General features: G+C 45.8%; 1 protein-coding gene across 1 annotated transcript in view; it reads left to right on the forward strand.

The window, feature by feature from the left end:
- The window catches only part of cacna1aa (calcium channel, voltage-dependent, P/Q type, alpha 1A subunit, a), a gene marked incomplete at both ends in the record, with an annotated part of 79,107 nt that overhangs the window by 47,392 nt on the left and 9,773 nt on the right, over nucleotides 1-21,942 (forward strand). The window contains 17 exons of the mRNA XM_084570812.1: nucleotides 429-440; nucleotides 2,243-2,342; nucleotides 2,554-2,714; nucleotides 2,803-2,943; nucleotides 3,026-3,227; nucleotides 3,326-3,490; nucleotides 3,779-3,889; nucleotides 5,591-5,674; nucleotides 10,149-10,265; nucleotides 10,395-10,460; nucleotides 10,707-10,804; nucleotides 10,891-11,041; nucleotides 11,462-11,589; nucleotides 13,398-13,494; nucleotides 18,012-18,126; nucleotides 18,519-18,626; nucleotides 19,835-19,938. Coding sequence (XP_084426938.1) covers nucleotides 429-440; nucleotides 2,243-2,342; nucleotides 2,554-2,714; nucleotides 2,803-2,943; nucleotides 3,026-3,227; nucleotides 3,326-3,490; nucleotides 3,779-3,889; nucleotides 5,591-5,674; nucleotides 10,149-10,265; nucleotides 10,395-10,460; nucleotides 10,707-10,804; nucleotides 10,891-11,041; nucleotides 11,462-11,589; nucleotides 13,398-13,494; nucleotides 18,012-18,126; nucleotides 18,519-18,626; nucleotides 19,835-19,938 — 1,960 coding nt within the window. The remainder of the gene's footprint in view (nucleotides 1-428; nucleotides 441-2,242; nucleotides 2,343-2,553; nucleotides 2,715-2,802; nucleotides 2,944-3,025; nucleotides 3,228-3,325; nucleotides 3,491-3,778; nucleotides 3,890-5,590; nucleotides 5,675-10,148; nucleotides 10,266-10,394; nucleotides 10,461-10,706; nucleotides 10,805-10,890; nucleotides 11,042-11,461; nucleotides 11,590-13,397; nucleotides 13,495-18,011; nucleotides 18,127-18,518; nucleotides 18,627-19,834; nucleotides 19,939-21,942) is intronic.

Raw genomic sequence — 21,942 nt, forward strand, 5'->3', positions numbered from 1 at the left:
GCAGGCATGTTGGTCTTTCTAGCTGTCCTCGCCAACAAATATTTAAGAATTTACTCATTACTCGTGAGATTTTACCTTAGCATGAGCTAATTTATAGATTTTAAAGGTGAAATCACAACATCTGGCCTCCAGACCCATCACCAGTGTGATGTGGCGTAGTTTGTGGATGCGTATTACACAGGTGCATGTGTTAGTTTAATTTGGTGACAGTAGTCTGCAGGTGGGAGGGTTGATCTAACATAAAAGCAGGCCTTGTGTTCTCTTTTTCTCTCTCCGTCTCTCATGTGGATGTTTTCCTTCGAAATCCCTCCTTTCTCTGTGTCCCATCCTGTTTCCTACTCCCACCCTTTTTTTTGTCTTCTTGTCTCTCCTATGCCCTTGTCTCGCTGTCTCTCACCCCTTATTCATCTCTCCGTTCGGACCAACAGCGGCGGCGGCGGGTAAAGTTCTCTCTCTTTTTCCTCCTCATTTCCTCCCCCCCTGCACTCTCGGTGTCTTCTGAATCACACGTCCTCTCCTTTTCATCCATGCCTCATCGCAGCTGGAATTTGTACTTTGTCTGTCTTTTCCCTCTTCTTTCCATTGTTCACCATGGAACAGCTCAAACACAAACGATCCTCATTTTAACCTGCATCAGTTCATCAGCTGAGTCATGCGGATGCGAAGGTGACGTTTTGAGGCTAACTGCAGGTTAACCACAAAAAGAAAAAAAAATATATGATCAGACTGGTGAAAATGTGACTAAACGCACAAGGACACATTTAAAATAAAGTGCTTCACACACATAACCATACACGTGTACAACCACCATCAGTCTACCATCTGGTCTAGCAGCTGTAAGACGCAGGCAGCTGTACACACAGCCCCTAAGGACCACTTTCAGCGACCTTTGAACTTCATCCTGATCCTTAATGTGTGGGGACAAAATTCAGGGCATTAGAACAATCGGATAGTTTTTGATGACAGTGAGAAGTTAGTGAGCCAGTTTATTGTTTCTTTATACTCTAGTTATGCATCTACTTGTGCTAAGTGGATATAGAGTTTATTAACTTTGTGAGTTTTAAACAAAAAAAGTAACCTTTTCCGTCACACGTGCACCCTGAAAGCTAAAATGTTGAAGTTCTAAGACTAAAGACGTTCGGCTCTAGCCCGGAAGCCAGGCGAACGTACCCAAATTTTTTCTGGAAGTTTGCAGATTGATTCCACTAAAGATCTGGCGGGCCAAATAAATAGTTTGGTGATGGATTAACAGTGACTGAGTCATAAATGTCATCTGAAACGGCTCTGATTGGTTGTAGGACTATCCGATTGCGTGCAATTTCTTTCTCTGAATCTGCTGAAGCGCCCCGTAATGAAATTCAGATGCACTCATGCTCCGATAAAGCTAGTTTGTCTCGGCATTTCATAGAGAAATGCTCACTCAAATATCTTTGCCCAAAAGCCCTACGAGACAAGATTCCATGCTGTTCGAACAATGCCGTAAATCCAGCTAGTTGTAGTTCAGAGCTTGTAGGAATGAACTGGTTGAGTCATCAAGAGAGAGTTTGACTGTTTTTAGTGCTTTTAAAGACGGCGTCACTACCAAACTGTGACTCAACGTTTGAAGTTCAAAGAGTTTGGTGTGATTAGCTTCCGTCGAGCAGGAAACATTGATCTCTCGCCGAGACCACGACTAAACTCTCTCTGTAAATGCCTCTGTGCAGAATACAGTTCTCTCATCACTCCAAACTGCTGCTTTAAAAGAAGTAATACTGCAGCATGGAAAGCAAGGTTTCAATGCAGCATGAATACGTTTCACCACTAGCTGGGCATGTGCAAGCCGAGGCTTTAGCCGCCTTCGTAAAGCATTGAAATACATTGCAAAGTATTTAACAAGTGACACTAGATAGCATTCAGACAGGAATGATATCGGTTGTTCCCATAGCATGTACAGTAGCTGGAAAGTAGCACCTAACTCTAGCATGTAGCTCTGATGCTAACCTCACGAGTAGACGGCGAGGCTAAAGCGTAACATGATAGCAGTGCTGCATGTGTTGCTGTGTACCGTACTTAACCCAGACGCAGTTACTCTTTTTGAGTTAACTCGGACGCAAATGCAAGAAATGGCCGCCCACTGCCATTTTGGGAATCGAGAGGATCGCGGCTGCGTTTTGCGCCCTTGAACCTGCTGACTCTTTTTGTTTGTTGTGCGCTTGTGTGTGTGTGCGTGGCTGTTCCGGTGTGTGTGTGTGCACAAATGTAGAGGGAGCAGTAAGGGAAAAGACATCAGCACCATCAAGTCTCTGAGGGTACTGAGAGTGTTACGACCTCTGAAGACCATTAAACGTCTTCCCAAACTCAAGGTATGTTTACTCACTAAAAGTTTTAAAGTGGAATTGACTTTTATTTTGCAAAAACCAAGCGAAGCCAAGCTATTGTTGTGTTTTTTTTTACATCAATTCTCGTCGAAAGTAACCTTGACCAGAAACTCCACCAATTCAAGACCAAATTGCACAAACAAATTTAACCGACCTCCATCCTTCTGTCGTTTCCCTTCTCATTCTTCGTCCTCAGGCTGTGTTCGACTGCGTGGTGAACTCTCTGAAGAATGTGCTCAACATCCTGATCGTCTACTTGCTCTTCATGTTCATCTTCGCCGTGGTGGCCGTGCAGCTGTTCAAGGGACGTTTCTTCTACTGCACTGATGAATCCAAAGAGTTCGAGCGCGATTGCAGGTCAGGAATCCTGAAGATGTTATATAAGATTGCTTTACATGTTGCTCTTTACTCACTATGCCAATTATGCGATATTTGTATATTTCAGAGGCGAATACCTGGTGTATGAACGTGATAACGAAGTGAAGGCGCAGAAGCGGGAGTGGAAGAAGTACGATTTCCACTACGACAACGTGGCTTGGGCCCTACTCACCCTCTTCACTGTTTCAACTGGAGAGGGGTGGCCGCAGTGAGTATACGAGAACATGCAGCGCCAACTTGCGACACATGTGCCTTTCGACGACCTCTGACCGTTGCCTCTCCCGCCGCAGGGTGCTGAAACATTCAGTGGATGCGACTTATGAGAACCAGGGCCCGAGCCCGGGATACCGGATGGAGATGTCCATCTTTTACGTGGTGTACTTCGTGGTCTTCCCCTTCTTCTTCGTCAACATTTTCGTGGCTCTCATCATCATCACCTTCCAGGAACAAGGGGACAAGATGATGGAAGAGTATAGTTTAGAAAAGAACGAGGTGAGAGGCGACGGGGTTCAGGAATAAAAGCGCCGGGGTGGTTAACGGGAAGGCAGGGTGTGAATGAAACCCCGATGTTTCTTCTGTTTTTCCGGCAGAGAGCTTGTATAGACTTTGCCATTAACGCCAGGCCTCTGACGCGCCACATGCCTCAGAACAAGCTGAGCTTTCAGTATCGAATGTGGGAGTTTGTGGTGTCGCCGCCGTTTGAGTATACGATCATGGCGATGATCGCGCTCAACACTGTTGTGCTGATGATGAAGGTAAAGTACAGAGACGCACACAATGCCATAAACAACAAACAGATATTAGACCAGAACAGAATAGTCTTTATTGTCATTTGCAGAACACAAGTGTATAACGAGATTTTGTTGCGTGTTGTATGTATTGCTGTTCACTCTCGCCCTCCTTTCTGCCCCTGGCGGTGTGTGCGTCTGTCCCCGTGTGTGTGTTTACACGGATGCGCATTTATCTGTGTTTGCGGCAATCCATTCTCTTGCACTCGTGGGTTTGCTGGTGCGAATGTGTGTGCTGCCTGCGTGTGCTTATAGTATGACGGAGCGTCTGATACCTATGAAGCCGTGTTAGGCAACCTGAACATTGTGTTTACGTCCCTCTTCTCCATGGAGTGTGTACTCAAGATCATCGCCTTCGGAGTGCTGGTGAGTGCATACGTGTGTGTGCGTGTGGGCCCGTGTGGTTTTGTAGTCAGTGATTAGTATTATCAGATGTGTGTTAGATTATTAGGTATAAATCAAATCAAGAGCCAAAGAACGGGGTTCACTCAAACGAATGTGACAAGAAAACCCTCCAGAAATATTTTATTCAAGACAAAAGAAAACCGTTTTTGCAACAACAAATGATGACAATGACACCTACAGGTCTTTGTAGATTTACTTCACTCTGCACAACAGAAAGTGGAGCAAGACACTGAAAAATGTTATAATTATAAAATTAGTCAATGTGCTAAATGGGAGGTGGAAACACAGACTCTATTTAACGCGCAACTGACACGACTGATCGACTGTTTCAACGCCTGGAGAAGAAGTCTCTTCCATACAATATGTATGGCACCAGTTATTGCAGTTGCTTTGTGCATTAAAGTCAATGCATTTCTTTGCTTTTGTCTCTTGAGACAATGATACATGGCTAAAAGTTGCAATAGCTACAAAAAAGTAGCCAAGGCAACCGGTTTTGCTTTTCTTTTACGTCGCATTTTTTAGCATTTGTTTGCAGATCTGCACTCAGTTTATCATAATCAACCGTAGCGTGGACTGTACAGCCAAATTTGATGCTATGTTTTCTTTGTTTTCAGTTTAAGCACACATTTATAGTGTCCACCTCAATGGACGCGTCGGTTAGCAAACCTAAGGATAGAGTTTTTTGGGTAAAATCAAGTATGAAAGTGAAATATCCAGCAGAAGAAAAGGAAACAAAATGGATAGAAGAGATATTTTAAGGAGGAATCCTCTGAGGAGATAAAGGTAATGAAGTAATTAGAGGTTGGATTGACAGTGAGTGACATTTGGGCGGCAAAAAGTGAAGCTTACCGAGAGGGTGGGGGGGCGGCAATTAAGCGGGATAGGATTATCACTCGAACAAACTAGTCCGACCGGCACGCACGTCATAAACGCAAATAACAGCGACCCTCTGAGATGTCCGCCTCCCTTGCACTCCCCACGTCCCTCCACCTTTCTAATGCACAGTTTGACTACAGGCAATATGCTCTACTTTTAAAATTAAGTATAAAATATAGATATTTGGAGGTAACGAGATGAACTTTTTGGGAGTAATTCGCTGTGACTGAGTTGGTTTGGTTTGTGCTGTACAGTAGCGGCAGCATGTGATGTTTGACGGCCGCTGTAGTCTTCTGATGCGGTACAATTTGTCCCTAGCCTGTCTGGTGGCATCCATCCAACATGCCATCACTGCCATTTGTCTCATCTAATTTCTTCCCTTTGCCTGGCGGACGCTGACATGTCTCTTTTTTTTTTTTCCTCCTACATTCTTCTTTTCTCTCTTTCCGTCTGACGCACATTCTCTCTGCCTTTCTCATTCTTTACCTCTGATTCTGAATCTGCTTTCGCCTCTTTCTCATTTTAATCTTGCCCCGTCCCTTTCTGCCATATTTCAACGTGGCCTATCGATGCCACATCTCCCCGCATCGCCCCGTTTCTCTGCCTCGTGTTCATTTCCTTCCCCGCTCTTTGTCTGCTCCCCTGCCACATCCATGTCCTCCTTCATTTTACTGTGTCACATTCGCCACATGTCACCTCACATTGCTCCTTTTCCACTTCATCCTCTCTTGTAATTTTTCCTCCCCCTTTGTCTCTTCTGTTTCTTTCTTTGTCTCTCGATCACAGAATTATTTCAAAGATGCCTGGAACATTTTTGACTGTGTGACAGTTCTGGGCAGCATTACTGACATCCTGGTCACCGAGCTTGGGGTAAGTAGCCGGATTTGAGGCATCTGTGTGTACAGTGATCTGCACGGAGAGGTCGAAGCTGAAAACACATTTCAACTAGCAGTGTTTGTCGAGTGTGCATCTGTCGAACGAGTATGAGTGAAATGTTTGTCTGGTGAGCTTCAGCGTGTGTCTGTGGACCATCACGTCTGCCACGCTGACTGAAAAACACACATTAGAGGGAAAGCATGAGGCCACCGTTGGGTCTAGCATTGCTCAGTCATGCATGAACATCTCTTGAAAGTCTTATATAAATGTTCCACTTGGTGGGATAAAGAGGGACCAGGCTCCAGCCTGCCAGCGCTGAGCCACAGACTGTAAGGCAAAAAAAAAAAAAGCTAATGCTCTGTAGTGAACCAGTTCACAGCTTCTCCAAGCAGTTTAATAGTCATATAATCAGGTTGCAGCTCAGGTGGTCAGCAGAGCCTATGCAGCTGCGTCAGACTGAAGTCTTGAAGGTCCATTGAAAATACTCAGGGGTAGAGGGCAGGTGTGGAATAGTGGATCCCCCCCATGTCCATGGCTGAGGTGGTCACAAATGTACTCACTACTCTGTGTGTGTACAAATACCTGGGTTAAATGCAGAGAAGAAATTATTCCTTGTATGTTTGCCTACAGTATATACACGGCCAATAAATCTGTCCCGATTGTTATTATGAGAATATAAAAGAAAAGCCATTCTTCAAGCTCCATGGCTTGAGGCGAATTAATTTTTGCATCCAGAGTTACATTATTGGCACGAAGTGCACCAAGTGAAACCCATCACGAGTTAAAGAGGCTATATAAGTTGCCGTGTTATTTGCAAATTTAACATTTAGTTCAATTTGATAGTTTTAGTCTTCTAGAGTAGATTTCTTTCTTTTCACCTTTTGTCTGAAACGTTTAATTTTAGCTCCAAAATAGCCCAGTTATAGAGAAAACTAACTGCTAGACAAGAACTATGTAAACATGGTGATATAAGACTCAAAGAGACCGTGATCCAAAAAAATCAAGCTGAAACAAGGGCAACTGGGCTTCTTGAAGATGTTTCATCCAAGTATCTTCCTCAGTTCTAAATGACTGGTGGGAAGTTGGGTTTACAATACGAGTACCTGTGGGCGTCGCCAATCAGAAACTTGCATGACTTGGGCCTGGTTCTGTAGTTGGAGGAAACTGTTTTGATCCCGTTTTCTTTCCCTAGTACTCTAAAATGACCCATTGTCATCCAGAAACCCTTCTCCTGGATGTCCAGCTGTACGGCGTCCTTTTTTGCTCCACGTCAGCTCTTTTGTTTTGTGTGATTCGTTACGCCGTATTTGTAAAGAAACAAATCTGAAACTGCCGTTCCTTAGCTTTGTGGCGAAATCTACGCCTTTTCTGCTAATTTGAAAAACCCCCTCCAGAAATGTCCTCAGGTACAGTATGTGTGTTGCTAGTTTGTTGAGTATCCGCTCAGCATCGTGAAGTGAAGTGAACCCGTCTCCAGTTGCCCTTGTCTTGTTTTCAGCTTGTTTTTTTAGACGTACTATGACCTGGAGGACTGAGAACCTTCACAGAGAAAAGACTTTCGTTCAAGCAAGGCTTTCCAGGCAGTTTAAGAGCAGTGTTTTCTCCAACTGCACAAGAAGCTACAGTATCTACAGTAACTGTTATACCATGTAGTTTGATGAAAAACAGATCCAGCAGATAATCCCAAAACTAAGAAAGTAGAGAATAAGAAACCACGCTAGGAATCCACTGGAAAGGGAACGTAGCGGGCAGCATCCGAGAGAACCCTACATGGGTAAAGATAGGGCTATATATACACAAGGGCTGGTGGAGTAACAAGAAACAGGTGAACAGGTGAGAGTACAACTAACTAAAAGGTCACGTTTTCAAAATAAAACAGGAAATGCAAACTGAACGACCAAAAAAACATTAAATAATGATGCAGCGAACAGATAAACCCTAACCCTAACGCACTAAAGGGAAGGGAAATCCAAAAATTAGTTTGTAAGCTCTGAGAGCTACTTCCAAATGTTCTTTCCCGAGTTTCTCTGAGGTTGTTTTAGAGCAAAAATGAAACGCGCGGATAGGTAACAAATGACGACATGAAATAGTTGCTACACCCTGGTCTGTTTGTGTGAGTGCACACGTTGTGTTGTGTTGTGTTGTCTATGACTGGACATTGAAACATTCGTTTTGCAATGAGATGATTGTATAAGTTGTGTTCAGACGGGACGTAATGCCGTTTGCAGCTGCGAACAAAGATTAGATATGATTTCCTGTTGGTGCAAACTGAGACAAAGAACTGAATGTACAAAGATGAGAGGAAAACGTGTCTAACTTCACCCTCATTAACTTGCTAGAGATTAAATTTAACAATTGGTGTACTGACTTCGTCCGTCTGAACACTCCTCAAAAGTCGCCTCTCGTTTGCCTGATCTCATGAACACTTACGTGTCGACCTGGTGAGAACGGTGAACTGTATTCAAGAGATGCACTGACCTCCTGGATAGCTTTGATTCAAAGCAATTCAAAAGGTCGTGCTCAAGAATGACAAAGTCAAATCTGCGCCAGACCAAGACTCAAGAGCAGTATTCCATTTACTTAACCCTGCGACCTACATGTTCTGTGTGAGTAAGCGGTGATTGAATACCTCTAAAGGCTTAAAGTGATTTTATTCACCGGTGAAATTCTAGTTCTTCTTTGTGTAATAGCAGTCTCAAGCCGTCTTGACTCTTGGTGTCGGCGCCACGTTGACCGAAACCTGCTGCTGTGCTAACGTATCTCTGTAATGACCGTTGATTTCTTTCTTGTTTTTTATCTTTTTACATGCTTTCTTTAAATCGTCCACAAACTTTACGGCGACCCACCGTAATCTACTTCGCCACATCCCCTTCTCCCCCCAACAACTACTACTACTACTACTACTACTACTTCTCCTCCTCCTTCTACTTCTTGCTGTGATTCCTTCCAATCAAAATGCACTATGACTCCTCTGTGTCCACCCATGACAACTGGCTTGGTCAATCTGTGTGGTTGTTCTTCGAACCAACCAAAAATCCAAAAATTTTGCTGCTATAAACCATATGTCTGCAACATCCACATGTAGATGGTTTGTAATTTTTTTGGAGATCTTGTTTTAACTGCATCCACTTCTTTGCTGCATCCCGCCAGCCGGTGTCTCGCGGCTGTGAAATGTGCATGCCTTGCCTTGACTCCCATCGTCCCCGAAGCCCTCAACTCTGACTGAGCTCGAGATTTGTCACATACTTACCTTCAGCCTCTCTGCCGGTCACTGTGCGCGGGCGTATACTTACGGTTAAAGGCATCTCCATGAACTAGATTAGCCGATCATTGTACGCACACATGCAATATATATATACATGACAGTGACTGGGAGAGTGTTTCCAGTAGCAGCCGAAGCTTTGCCCGTGGCGCAGAGAGCAAGTGATGCATGCTGCCCGTTGCATGTCTATGGCAGGAGACCTTTATATTTACAACACAAACACACACACATACACACACAGAGCTATGTAACACATGCAAAAACATGGAACCTGCATGTGCTGCCGCCACTTCCTTTTGAGCAAAGCCTCAAACTGAAGTGTTTGGTTCTTTGCTGTGCGAAACAGCTGAAGAACTCTGTATTAGAATACATACTGTAAGATTGCATACATTTATAACATATATTTTTTTTCAAATCAAAATTAACCAATCACTTTCAGTTGACACAAAGATGTTTATTCAGGAGGGTTAGACTGCAGATAAAGGAACCTTAGGACCCTAATATCCAGTGACCTTTCTTTGTCCTTGAACCACCCTCTGTTCCGATTTGACTGTGACATCACTACAGTATGTCACGTGACTCTGGCAGTCGGTCCTATTGGACGGTGCACGTGCTGCCATTGGACTTGCTGCTTTGCCTTGCACCAGTTCACATCTGCATGCTGTGGGCTCGCTTCATTTGAAAAAAAAAAATAATAAATTAAAAAATGCATATTTTGCCTTGAGAGAATTAGTGCATTTGGTTGTCTTTCCAAGAAAATGCCCTGACTCCCCCTGCACTCTTAACTACTCACCACCCCTACCACAGTTACTAATGATACTGTATACCCCAGTTGGATGAAACGAGCTAGATTTGGATGATTTCCTTTCCCTTGTGTTGTATTGTTTGGTTTATGTTGGACCTTAGTGGAAATGAAAAGCTTGTCGGAGTCTTGCTGGTTTGAGTTTGCTTTTGACTTGTTTGTTTGGCTCCTGATTCTTTCATTTGTATTGAGTTTGATTCTCTGTTCATTTGAGTTTGACTGTTTCCTTCTCTTTTTTTTATATTCTTCTTCTTATTTTTTTTATTTCTTTGCACACTTGTTAGTACAACTAACTGATCTTTCCTTTTATTCCAACCCCAAATCCTCCTTCTCCCCCCCTCTCTCAACCTCCTCTCTTGTTTCCTTTCCCCCCTTTCTTCACTTATGCTGTGGCTCCACTGTAGAATAACTTCATCAACCTGAGCTTCCTGAGGCTGTTCAGGGCGGCTCGTCTCATCAAGCTGCTGAGGCAGGGAGAAACCATCCGCATCTTGCTGTGGACCTTCGTTCAATCCTTCAAGGTTTACTTCCGATCATGTCGCATCTTATTCGCTTGCACACGTAGACCTGACATACTGTACGCGCAGCCTTTTCCGTCCCTCGCCGCGCCCTCTCTCAAGCCGACTTACGATTAATGTGCTTCTCCTCAGGCGCTGCCTTATGTCTGCCTCCTCATTGCCATGCTGTTTTTCATCTACGCCATCATCGGGATGCAGGTGGGTGAGAGCCTCCGCCTAAAAGCTGCTACAGTGCTTTTGGGATCCATTAACCATATTTTATAGTGTAATTATGACGAGGAGGACACGGCAGACAAGGAGAATGAGGGTGACGATAATGATGATCGGGAGGATTTGGCGCATGATGGGAGGAGGATTAGGGCACAACAGCATGTGTGTTGTAAAGTTTCACTGAGGATTTTGCAAATAAAGACTAAAAGACAAAATGTGTTGTGTGTTTTGCAGCTGTTTGGGAACATTGCAATCGAAGAAGACGGAGAGAGTGCCATCAACCAACACAACAACTTCAGGACCTTCATACAGGCTCTGATGCTTCTCTTTAGGTGCTTATATCAGTGCAGGCCTTAGATTTTGGAAACTTCGGTCAGGTTCTTGACAAATCGAACAAGCGTCTTGTGCATTTTTGCAGGAGCGCAACGGGAGAGGCGTGGCACGAGATCATGCTGGCGTGTCTGGGGGGTAAGGAATGCGACCCCCTGTCAGGGAACACAGAGCCAGAGTGTGGCAGCCAGGTTGCCTACCTCTACTTTGTCTCCTTCATCTTCTTCTGTTCATTCTTGGTGAGCACAATCCCAACGTCGTCATTCACGCACTGTCCTTATCTTATTGAACCAGAGTCAGGGTATTAAGAGTACAAAATGCAGATTATATTTTGCATGCATGTGGAAGCACGCCAAGAGATGGAGTTCAGGTAAAACAGCACAAGCTGCATCTGCATCTGAAGGTGTTTCTGCAAAAAGAAAGCCTTTCCAAGCAACATTTGTTTTTTCCTGCAAGGTAGTTCAAATCCTAGGGTTAGAAAAAAACTGGATAGAAACTCTAGTTTTGTCTTAAATCTAAACAAAGCTCCAACCAGGAACACTATTCATAAGTTGCCCTGCATCTTTGAAAAGAAATTGACAAGTTTATTAAACTAAAGATTTCATGGACTCCCTTTTTGATTGACGAGATGCTTAACTTTCCTACTTGCCTGTTTGTAGATGCTGAATCTGTTTGTAGCCGTCATCATGGACAACTTTGAGTACCTGACTAGAGATTCATCCATACTGGGACCTCACCATCTGGATGAGTATGTCAGGATATGGGCAGAGTATGATCCGGCGGCCTGGTGAGTGGCGTGCACGCACAGACAATGCACAATCCTTGTACTCGCGCACGTTAGGCAGCCCACGTTGATGTTTGTACGTTTTTGTGATTTACTAATACGTATGTACTCACGCAGAGAAAGTCGCAGGCAACGAAGATGTAACTTCTCAACAGTTTTGCGGCGTAGAAATGAACGTGTGTTACATCTCGCAAAAAAATAGTCCGTGTAAGGCCGATTAAGCGAATCAGCAGCAGGTGAATTTAACAGTTTAGGGACGTGCACACGCGCTGGTGCATTGGCAGCGATGCATTTAGCAACAAAGAAGGCTGCAGCACCAAGGAGTGTGGAGGACCTCTGGTGGGAAAATCTAAGAAGAAGCAGCTATGAAAAGTTTCTGAAGCTCCATATAAAAACTCGTAAAGAATGCCGTTGATAGAAATTTACACAGTTCCAAGACTAGAATCCATTATTTTTGTAGCTTACTCCAAATATTTTACAAATACCAACTTGTCCCAGAGTAGTAATGCAACGTACAGGTCTGTGCAGTCTTTCTGCACCGTCCAGCAAGGAAAAGCAACATCTTTCTTAGCCAGCTAGAGAAAAAACGGAAACAAAGACACTAAATCTGCGATGGATGGATTAACGATGCATTTCTTTTAGCCGTCCTGAGTTAGCTTAGCTCTTGTCCAATTGGCTGAGCCACAAACAGCCCCGGTGTCAAACTGAATTGCACCCCATTGGATTAGGATGGTGTAATTACAGCTACTACCATAAAGGGAAGCCAAATGTTCCGCGGCATATCTTTAAATAACGAAGCGAAAAAGGCAACGGATTTGTAAAACCACGTGATGTTCCGATGAAACATCTTCAAGAGGGCTGATCCGATCGGATCCGAGCATATAACCTCATGTGGCATCTGGTTATCGCTCTCACGCCGTGACAACCCCCTCCCTCCTCCTCCTCCTCCTCCCCCTCCTCGCCCCACTGCCCGTTTCTGTAAACCTTCCCGAGTGACCCTTCGACTCTTCCCGGCCCGTGTTCCTCCTCTGGAATCGGTATACTGCCAAAAACTTAACGAGGCAACGTCTACGCTCCAAGCGGAAACCTCCCCGTACAGCCTCGACTGTCCGCCGTAGACTAAGCTAAGTTTCACGGTATCTGCATTCCAGTGCCTGTGTGTCGATCTCGTGCTGTCCTGTAGACTGCACATAGACAGGGAAAACAAGAATTTAAACTAAAGAGAAAGAGATTAAAGCAGCGTTATAGCTTTCCACCACAATGCAGAAATGTCCAAGTACTCTTTTTCCTGTAACTAACTATTCCTTCAACCACTTCTTCAAACGGACACGGCTGCGCTGGGAGCGAGCGACAGCGAAGGAAGACGCTTGCCTGACGTCGAACACATATTTAAGAGGGAGGGGATCCGCTCACCACAAGCAGCTATTAAGCATTTAGCCGTTTACCAAGCTCGTGCTTTTTCTAGCCTATTTGCAGTCGCTTAAATTACACCGTGCATCCACACTCAGTCAGGGAGGGGGGGTGGTTTGAGAAGCAGAGGGGGAACGGGGCGTCAAACGACAGAAGAAAGCGAAGCGGCTGGCAGCGCTAAGGACTCCCGTTTAACAGAACGTACCATGCAGCGAAGCGTTCATTATTTGTCCGTGTGTGAGTTCGCACATTCAGGAGTTTTTACATATTGTAAAGTATTTTCAGACACGGTGTTCTTGTCAATCTTGTGCTCTTCCTCCCAATGTTCTCTCTTCTTTCTGGATGTGTGTGTGCGTGTTGTTGTGTGTGTGTTTGTTAACTCCCCTGTATTCTTCTTGCAGCGGGCGCATACATTATAAGGACATGTACAGTTTATTGCGAGTAATCGACCCGCCTCTCGGCTTAGGCAAGAAATGCCCCCATAGGGTGGCCTGCAAGGTTTGACTCCCATTCAAACGAAACTCTCTCTCTCTCTCAAGCACACTTGCTAGCCACAGCATCCAGGAATGGAGTGAATGCCGCTTTTTTTTTTCTTTTTTCTTTCCTTTTTTCATTTCAACTTTAGAACTTCTTTTCCACCATTATCAACTTGCATTCTGAACTGCTGAGAGAATGTGCGGGACAATGCAGACACCCCAGAGAAGCATGCGAAAAGTGAAATGCGGGGTGGGGGACAAAAAAAAATAGAGACGTTTTATCACATTTTCTTTTCTTTTTTTTTTCTTATGAGTATCCTTCTGCTTGCTGTGGAGCCATGGCTATAACGTAGAAAGCTACGGTCGCCCACTGTAGTGTTGCATTGTTCTTGGTTTTTTGGGGGTTGGGGGAAAAGACAGAAACTGCATTGACAGCCCTTCCTCTTCCTCCCCTTCTCTCATCCGAGCAGGGCTGCCTGCGCCAAGCTCGCCCAAATGTCTCACGCACCTTTGCTCGCACAGAATTATTCCTTCTAATGCAAGGAAGAGAATATTTACTTCTTAAATTCCAATCCCAAGCGTCCTCTTGTTGTCTCCCTTCCCTCTGTCATTTACTCCCTTCTATTTCTTTTGGACAAACTGCGAAGGCCTGGACGCACCAAGCCGACACGTAGAAAACCCCTCGCGACAGAGGTCAGCGGTGCCGTCGCCTCGTCTTCGTCTGTATCTGGCCCCAGAAAGGTCCCTTGAATGCTCCGCAGAGACTCCAGAGACTGTAGAAATCGACATCTTGCAAGTTTGGAGTCTGAGTCTGCACGGCTCTGTCCGTTAGCATTTGATTAGCACTGCGCTCTGCTCTACCTCCCCCAGTTACAAAGAAATGTTGGATTACACACAGTACTTATTTACATTCTCTCACATTCGTACGGGACAGCTTCACAGAGCGGTTGTCGTGGCAATGGGCGAAGGTTTTAGTTTGGCCCATCCACTAACATGGAGTGGGGTTGTGGCTCAGTGGCTTATGACCTGCACCGCAGCCAGCCACCAGGGGGAGCTCCACATGCTTTGGCTTCTCTCTTGACGAGCTGTCATGGCGTCCACTTTTTTTTTTTTTACAGCCTTTGCAGAACTTTTTAACTTCTACTCTCGTGCACTGGTTCGCTAAGCCGAACAGCCAATCAGAAGGATCCCTCTCGCCGACAGGCCCCGTTGCCAAATCAGCCAGGCGCTTACTGACTGCATGACGCCGACAAACAGCTGACTGTCGACTTGGTGTGTCACGGCCCTTGGAGAGCAGCTCGAAATGAAAACCGCATTGGTGTCTCCAGATCGGTCCAATGACCTTGTCTTTCTGTCGTTTTATTACGTTGGTGATTTCTCTCTCTTTTCACCTCTACACTCTAATCGATTGTCTCCTCCGTCTGTTTTTTTGTTTTTCATTTTTTGCTCCCTCCTCTTCCTCCCTCGCTGAAAAATCTGTATCTCTCTCTCCCTCTCTTCTTTTTGTGCTCTTGTTAACGGGGTGGCGGCACTTGCCGATGATGCAGTGGCAGGATCAGTTGCAGGGAAATGTATGACATGCTGAGGCACATGTGTCCTCCACTGGGCCTCGGGAAGAGGTGTCCAGCACGGGTGGCCTACAAGGTCAGAAAGGCTTCACCCCGGGTCCTCTGAGGGGTGTCGTGGGGGTTTCTTTTTGTGGGGGCGGTGGGGGGGCCAGGGATTTAAGCGCTCCACGTGGTGTAATCTTTAGTGTCGGTGTTTCCTTGGTTCTGTTTCTGTTCCTTTTTCGTGGAAAAAAAAAAAAAAAAAGAAAACGGGGGTCGGGCTGGTCGGTGTTGTGGCGTTGTGTGGTGGTGTGGGATTGGTGGTGGGGGTAGCAGGGCCAGTAGGGTTGTAGGGTTAAGTGGCGGGGGAGGGTGGGGGGGAGCGTATCCACAGGAGGGGACGAAGAAGAGGGACCTTCTCAGCTCGTTTGCACCGCGCACGACGGACACCCTTACACGAACACGCCAAAAACCACGCACATCACAAACAATAGTGAGGTTATTTTGCAAATAAAAGATATTTAATGAATTAGACAAACTTTTTTACACGTGCAGACACAGCTGAGCACGCACAGACAGAAGCAAGCGTGTGCAGCAGGGCTTGGAAGGTCCGCTGGACTTACGTCCTCCGATTCGTTCCCTCCTGTGGATGCGGCCGGCACACGCAAGTCACACCAAGACACGCACACACAAACGAGTCACGTCATGTCAACCCACACACACACAGATACTTTCTGTTATTCCTCATGGTAGAGAGAGCAGAAGGGCTCGTGCCGGTGAAGTGTTTTCCCTACGAGAGCCTCGGCTTGCCGCACAGAAGCAGCTTCCTTTCCCCCCCCGTCACCCTCCATGTAGCAGCTCCAAGCCCCCCTCCGAGCCCGCCTTTTTTTTTCTATCTGCAAGTCCAATCTACTCTTCGTCCTTTGGTTCTGTCGTCAATGCAGTTCTATTCTGTTTCCAGCCCCCCTCCCCGCCCCTCCCGCCCCCCCCCCCCCCCCCCCCCCCATCTCTGCATATTGCTCCCGTCCCCACACATTCACACTCCACCTGCCTTCTGCATGGCTTATAACCACCACCACCACCACCACTAACCAGCAGCACTCCTGCACATGCCCCCTGTCTGTCAAATACAACACGGTGAATTGTACACAAACAGAAATATATAGAACACATTTCTTTAAGGCTTGGAAAAAAAATATTATTGGCGGATAATTGTGAGCCTCGACGGGTGCAGACGGCCAAACAGCCCGTAGGCACAGGAGATCCATTCCTAACCATCGCTTTACCCAGCTCTCCCTCCCTCTCCAGCGAGCCTGGGGCAAATATTACTAAAATAATATTTACACTTGCATAGAATATTAATTTCCACGGCTCCTCTTTAGGAGAAGTTAAATGTACTATTTGACCCAGGCTTTCTTCTTTCTCTCTCTCAGTTAATCATACCTTTAGCTTTAACCCCAGCACCGGCCAACATCCGTCCTTCCATCGTCTGATCTCCTCTTTCTTCCCTTATCCTTTTTATCCTCAAACTAAAAGCCTCCTTCCTGAAATCCAAAAAAGCGCTCCACCTGCTCAACGTGCTTGTCCACGCATGGTTTAACATCTTAATCGATCCCTTGATAATTATTACTGGAACCCTTTCTCCGTCTCTCTCTCTCTCTCTCTATCCCCTCCCACTTTTCCTCAAAGCAATTTCCAGTGAGAGAAACCTTACCTTTGACCTCCCAACCAGTCCACAGAACAATGAACATCTAGCGTTAAACTCTCGATCTTCTCTGTCCTGAGGAGAAGCAGAGTCTTCAGGCAGGACTGCTTTTTCTTTTTCTTTTTTTTTTACAGGCACAGCCAACTGATGGTGTGCCCTTTTTATTATTTTATGCATTCTTTTGTCTTCAGTTTTTCTATTCTAGCCACTTTTTCTGTGCTCTAGCCCATATTCTCTGCCATCTCCTTCTCTCTAAGCTCAATTCTGACCTTTTGGCAGAAGAAATAGTTCTTTTCTCGTCACATTTCCTACATAAATACCTAGATTATGTGTTCATTTGAAAAAAAAAAAAAAAGAAGCTTTTTTTTCTTTCGTTTCTTTTTTTCCACAGAATGCTGCTCTCTCTCACCTATTAACCCTCCAAATCTGTACCCATTTTCCACACATTAGACATCAGAAAGTTAGCCGTTGAGGTTCTCGCTCCATCCTCGCCTACAAATCCTCTTACTGCCTCCACGTTAGAAGGACTCACAAACTCATTTTAATGTCGCCAACAGAGGATGCTTTCTGTGTACAGCTGCACAGCTGCTTGTCCAGTGAGGCATAGTGTGTATGCATTGCATGCCGCATGGGGGTGGGACGTGCAAGAAGGATTTGGGGAATTAAAATGGAGGCACTGAGTCGGCATGCGGGTTGAGGCATGATGCGGTGCATGCATGGGTTGTCGCCGGGTCTTTTGTCTCCAGAACCCGCACGAACGTCACTCTGTGAGCTGGTGTGTTTGCTACGTGTTGTCAGTTTCTGTTAAAAACCAAGACGGCCGACGAAGATCAAACCAATAAATGAAAGAGTCGTTTTCTTTTACTGGTTTGCCATCTGGTCTCTGTGGTTTTCTCTGTGAACCTCCAAACCTCTAGGGGGAGCTCTGGATGATAGTAGCTGCTGCTCAGCCTGTCCTCCTGTTTCTGTCATTGAAGGCTCAAGAATTGGTGCCAGTTTAGAATCACTGGCACCTTTGCAGTCACAGATTATTTTGTATCACAAAACTGACTTTTTATCACAGCAGCATTGAAAATCAAGTCCTATTCTGACACTGTAGCTTAGTTTGAACTGTTACAAACAGACAGGCAGAGTCGGCGCTTGCAGCAGACGCTATGCACACCCCCTTCAACCCCAGACTCCCCTCCCCTTCCTCAGCACCGCTCCCCCTCGTCACCTGGAGGTTCCCCTGCACCCCGCTGTCTTCCCCCCGGTTCTCACTGCTCACCCTGATTGGCTTCCTCACAGAGACTGCTCCGCATGGATCTGCCCGTGGCCGACGACAACACCGTCCACTTCAACTCCACCCTCATGGCCTTGATCCGCACGGCCCTGGACATCAAGATCGCCAAGGGTACGGAAGGTTTGGAAACCCTTTTATCTCTTTTGTCCCAATTATCACATTCTGTCTTTTCTGTTGTTTCTCCTAAAGTGCAGCAGCAAAAGCCTGCAGCTCTTCCTGATGCTCCTACTTCCGTATTATGCTTTTCCAATGGTAGTAGATCATTTGTTTAGCTATGAGTTGTCTTACAACCTTGCTAATGAATTCCTTTTTCTGTTTGTTTTCATGTTTGTATGTCGTCTCTCACACCTTTTTTTCTATCAACCTGAATGGGTATGACTGTGCTTTTGTGCATATGAGCAAACGTTTTTGTGCACATGTTAATTTTGTGTCTGCATACCTGGCCGTGAATGTCCACGCATCTGCGCGCGTATCTGCACGCGTGCGTGCGCGCCGCTTATGAACACATCTAGGCGGCATCGACAAGCACCAGATGGACGCGGAGCTGAGGAAGGAGATGATGGCGATCTGGCCCAACCTCTCCCAGAAGACCCTGGACTTGCTGGTGACGCCGCACAAGTGTAAGTTGCAGAGTGTGGGCGCGGGCACAGGCGGCGTGGCCCGGTCTCGGCCCACCTCGTGCCGCCCAGAGCTCCGACTTCTTTTGTTGTTGTTTTTTTTTCCCTTCACGCCACCTGAGGTCCGCTTCTCTCAGCCAGTCCTTCTCGCCGCTGCGCCCTCTGAATCAGCCGGCACATCATCTCAAACACAGTCACATGCCTCAGGTGCACAAAGACACGAAGAGACGCACACTCCTGTTCACATACCAGAACAGATGCAACACTCCCCGTGCCAGAGATCTTAGGGTGCCCTACTATAGATCAACTCTCTATAGACGTCTTTTCACTCCAGGGCAGTCAGCTCTGTAGACTGCATGTAGATTTTTCACGCTTTTAGTATTAATTACACTCAAAACAAATGCACAGATATATTATATATTTATTGCAGTGCATGAGATTTGCCTTTGAAATAGCTAGGGGCTTAATCGTGTACACAAAACGATGCTTTATTTAGCGTACACTTGCAGTTTTATCGGTATAGAGTCTCGTTATCACGCCAAACACATGCACACTCACATGCCTCAGGTCCGGATTACAGGAAGAAACACACAAACGCTGTTCTTTCTCTCACCTGTAAGACCTGAACAGCTCCACCACCTCTCCCCCCCAACTCCCCGTGCCAGAGATCAGAGGGTGCCCCACTATAGATCAACTCTCTATAGACGTCTTTTCACTCCAGGGCAGTCAGCTCTGTAGACTGCATGTAGATTTCTATGTTTCTCATGTTAATTACACTCACAAAAAAAAAAAAATGGGCAAACGTATTAAACATTAGTGGATGAACGCTAGTTTTTTTGCAGTGCATGGGATTTGCATTTGAAATAGCTAGGAAACTGACTGAGTTTCATGCGTCCCAACAATATCTTAGATTTTATGTCAGTAACTTTATTCAGAGTGACTGCGTTTTCTTGATTTTATCCAGTATCAAACCAAGCATGATCTGTTTCAGGATTAGATTCTTCCATTACAAGATTTTTTCAAATACGCCCGAAGTAAGATCTTTTTATCGGTCTGTCAGTGAAAAGACTATTTGCTCTGTGTTCATACTCGTGTGACACGTGTGTAAAAGTGTTCCTCCGTGTGCATGCCTCACCTCTGTCTGCCATTCCTCGCGCTCAGGGTCCATTCCAAAGGGTCTAATCTTCCAGGGTAACTTGTCATTCTCTCAGCAGCGACAGACCTCACGGTGGGGAAAATCTACGCCGCCATGATGATCATGGAGTACTACCGGCAGAGCAAGATCAAGCGGTCTCAGGCCCTCCGAGACGAGCAGGTACCCGCCGTGACACTCCACCTGCACCCGACCCGTTTAGAGTTTTAAAGGCAGACTGACTGACTGACTGACTGACTGGCGCGCTGAAATCAAGGCCACAGGTCTGTAGCTGCATCCATCCGGTCCTGGGCTGTGACAGCTTGTGTTCAGAGCCTGGGAGGAGTCTGAACGCTCCTTCCTTAAAGGGATAGTTCACCCTAGAATGATATTTCGCTCATTATCTACTCACCCTCATGTTGACTAAGGGCTGGAAGAAGTTTCAGAGTCCTCCGTCCCTTCTCTGAGTTACAGGGGGTCTTGGTGTAGCAGTGCATTTCAATGCAACGGTTGTAAAGGGACACCAGAGCTCTTCGTAAAAAAACACACACAAAAAAACATCCAAATACCTCCATGATGCTCGTATGTAATGTCCGTCTTGTGCTGAAGCCCCAAATTGCGTAATTGTCCCGAAAAAAATTAAATAAGTCCACATTCCAAGCATGTTTGTAGCATTAGCTCCGAGTGTTGTTGTCCCGGCTCTTCCGCTGCCAGCGCGCATGCGCAAGGTTCGCACTGAGACTCGCTTCCTTGTTTACCCCGGCGAAGGACTAGAAGCAGCCCGTAATAGCCTGCCTTGCACCGGGACAACACTTTTTCGTGCAATTTTAATTTTAATTTTTTTTAATTTCTTCTTCTTCTTCTTCTCTCGTTGCACGGCGGTTCTGGTCCTTCGCCGGCTGGCTCAATTCGCCGGGGTAAACAAGGAAGCGAGTCTCAGTGCGAACCTTGCGCATGCGCGCTGGCAGCGGAAGAGCCGGGACAACAACACTCGGAGCTAATGCTACAAACATGCTTGGAATGTGGACTTATTTAATTTTTTTCGGGACAATTACGCAATTTGGGGCTTCAGCACAAGACGGACATTACATACGAGCATCATGGAGGTATTTGGATGTTTTTTTGTGTGTGTTTTTTTACGAAGAGCTCTGGTGTCCCTTTACAACCGTTGCATTGAAATGCACTGCTACACCAAGACCCCCTGTAACTCAGAGAAGGGACGGAGGACTCTGAAACTTCTTCCAGCCCTTAGTCAACATGAGGGTGAGTAGATAATGAGCGAAATATCATTCTAGGGTGAACTATCCCTTTAAAAGCAAAAAGCAGTGCTGCCATCTTCTGGCCAAAGACTGTCACAGTCAGAAGTGAATTCCCTTTTTTTGCAAATGCAGCGTTTAGTTGCAGGTGAGGTGTGTTGTCACAGCCCCAAACGCCCCCGTACTTGAACACAACGCGAACGTTTATGATGGCTTTTCTTGCAAATGGCTTCCCTTGGATCGACTGCTTGTAAATACTCCCCTGTCACCCATGCTTGTAATCCTGGACATTGCATTTGAGCACCGTTCCTACCCTCTGAATGAGCGCACTGCCACTTGTTATAGGAGAGAAGGCTTTCAGTAACAATCATGACCTCCCTCCACGTTCATTTTACAGTATTTCATCAGTTTTATAGTGTTTGCAAGATGATATATTATCAGATTTTAGATTTTACAGGTTCATCCGGACGGTCCATAAATATATTCATGTGCTAAAGAAGAAACGTCCCTAAAAACCTGCACATTTATCCTCACTCATTTATTTTTTATTTTACCCCACTTCCACTTTTACTCCTTTTTCTCCCACCCCTTTGCACATTCTGCACACTTTCCCCCCATCTTCCTGCCTTTAAGCGTAGTCTCATTAGGATTTTATTAAGGAACTGAAACTTTAAATAACATGAATAAAGTTGCACGTGTAACAAGTCAATGGCCACTCTGAAATCCTGACAGGTGGTTATTACAGGCAGTGCCGCTGCGCCTTCTTCACGGAATGACGACGAATGCGGCGAATGTTCATATCTGACTTGTCCCATCATGCATTTCACCTGCTGTATGTTCCCCCTCCACAGGATTGTTGAAATGCTTATCTTCCACGATGTCCTCCATCATCTTTTGAACGGGGGCCCTCCTTTTACTGATCCCCCTTTTT

The sequence above is a fragment of the Chelon labrosus genome (assembly GCF_963514085.1).
Source record: "Chelon labrosus genome assembly, chromosome: 21".
NCBI lineage: Eukaryota > Metazoa > Chordata > Actinopteri > Mugiliformes > Mugilidae > Chelon > Chelon labrosus.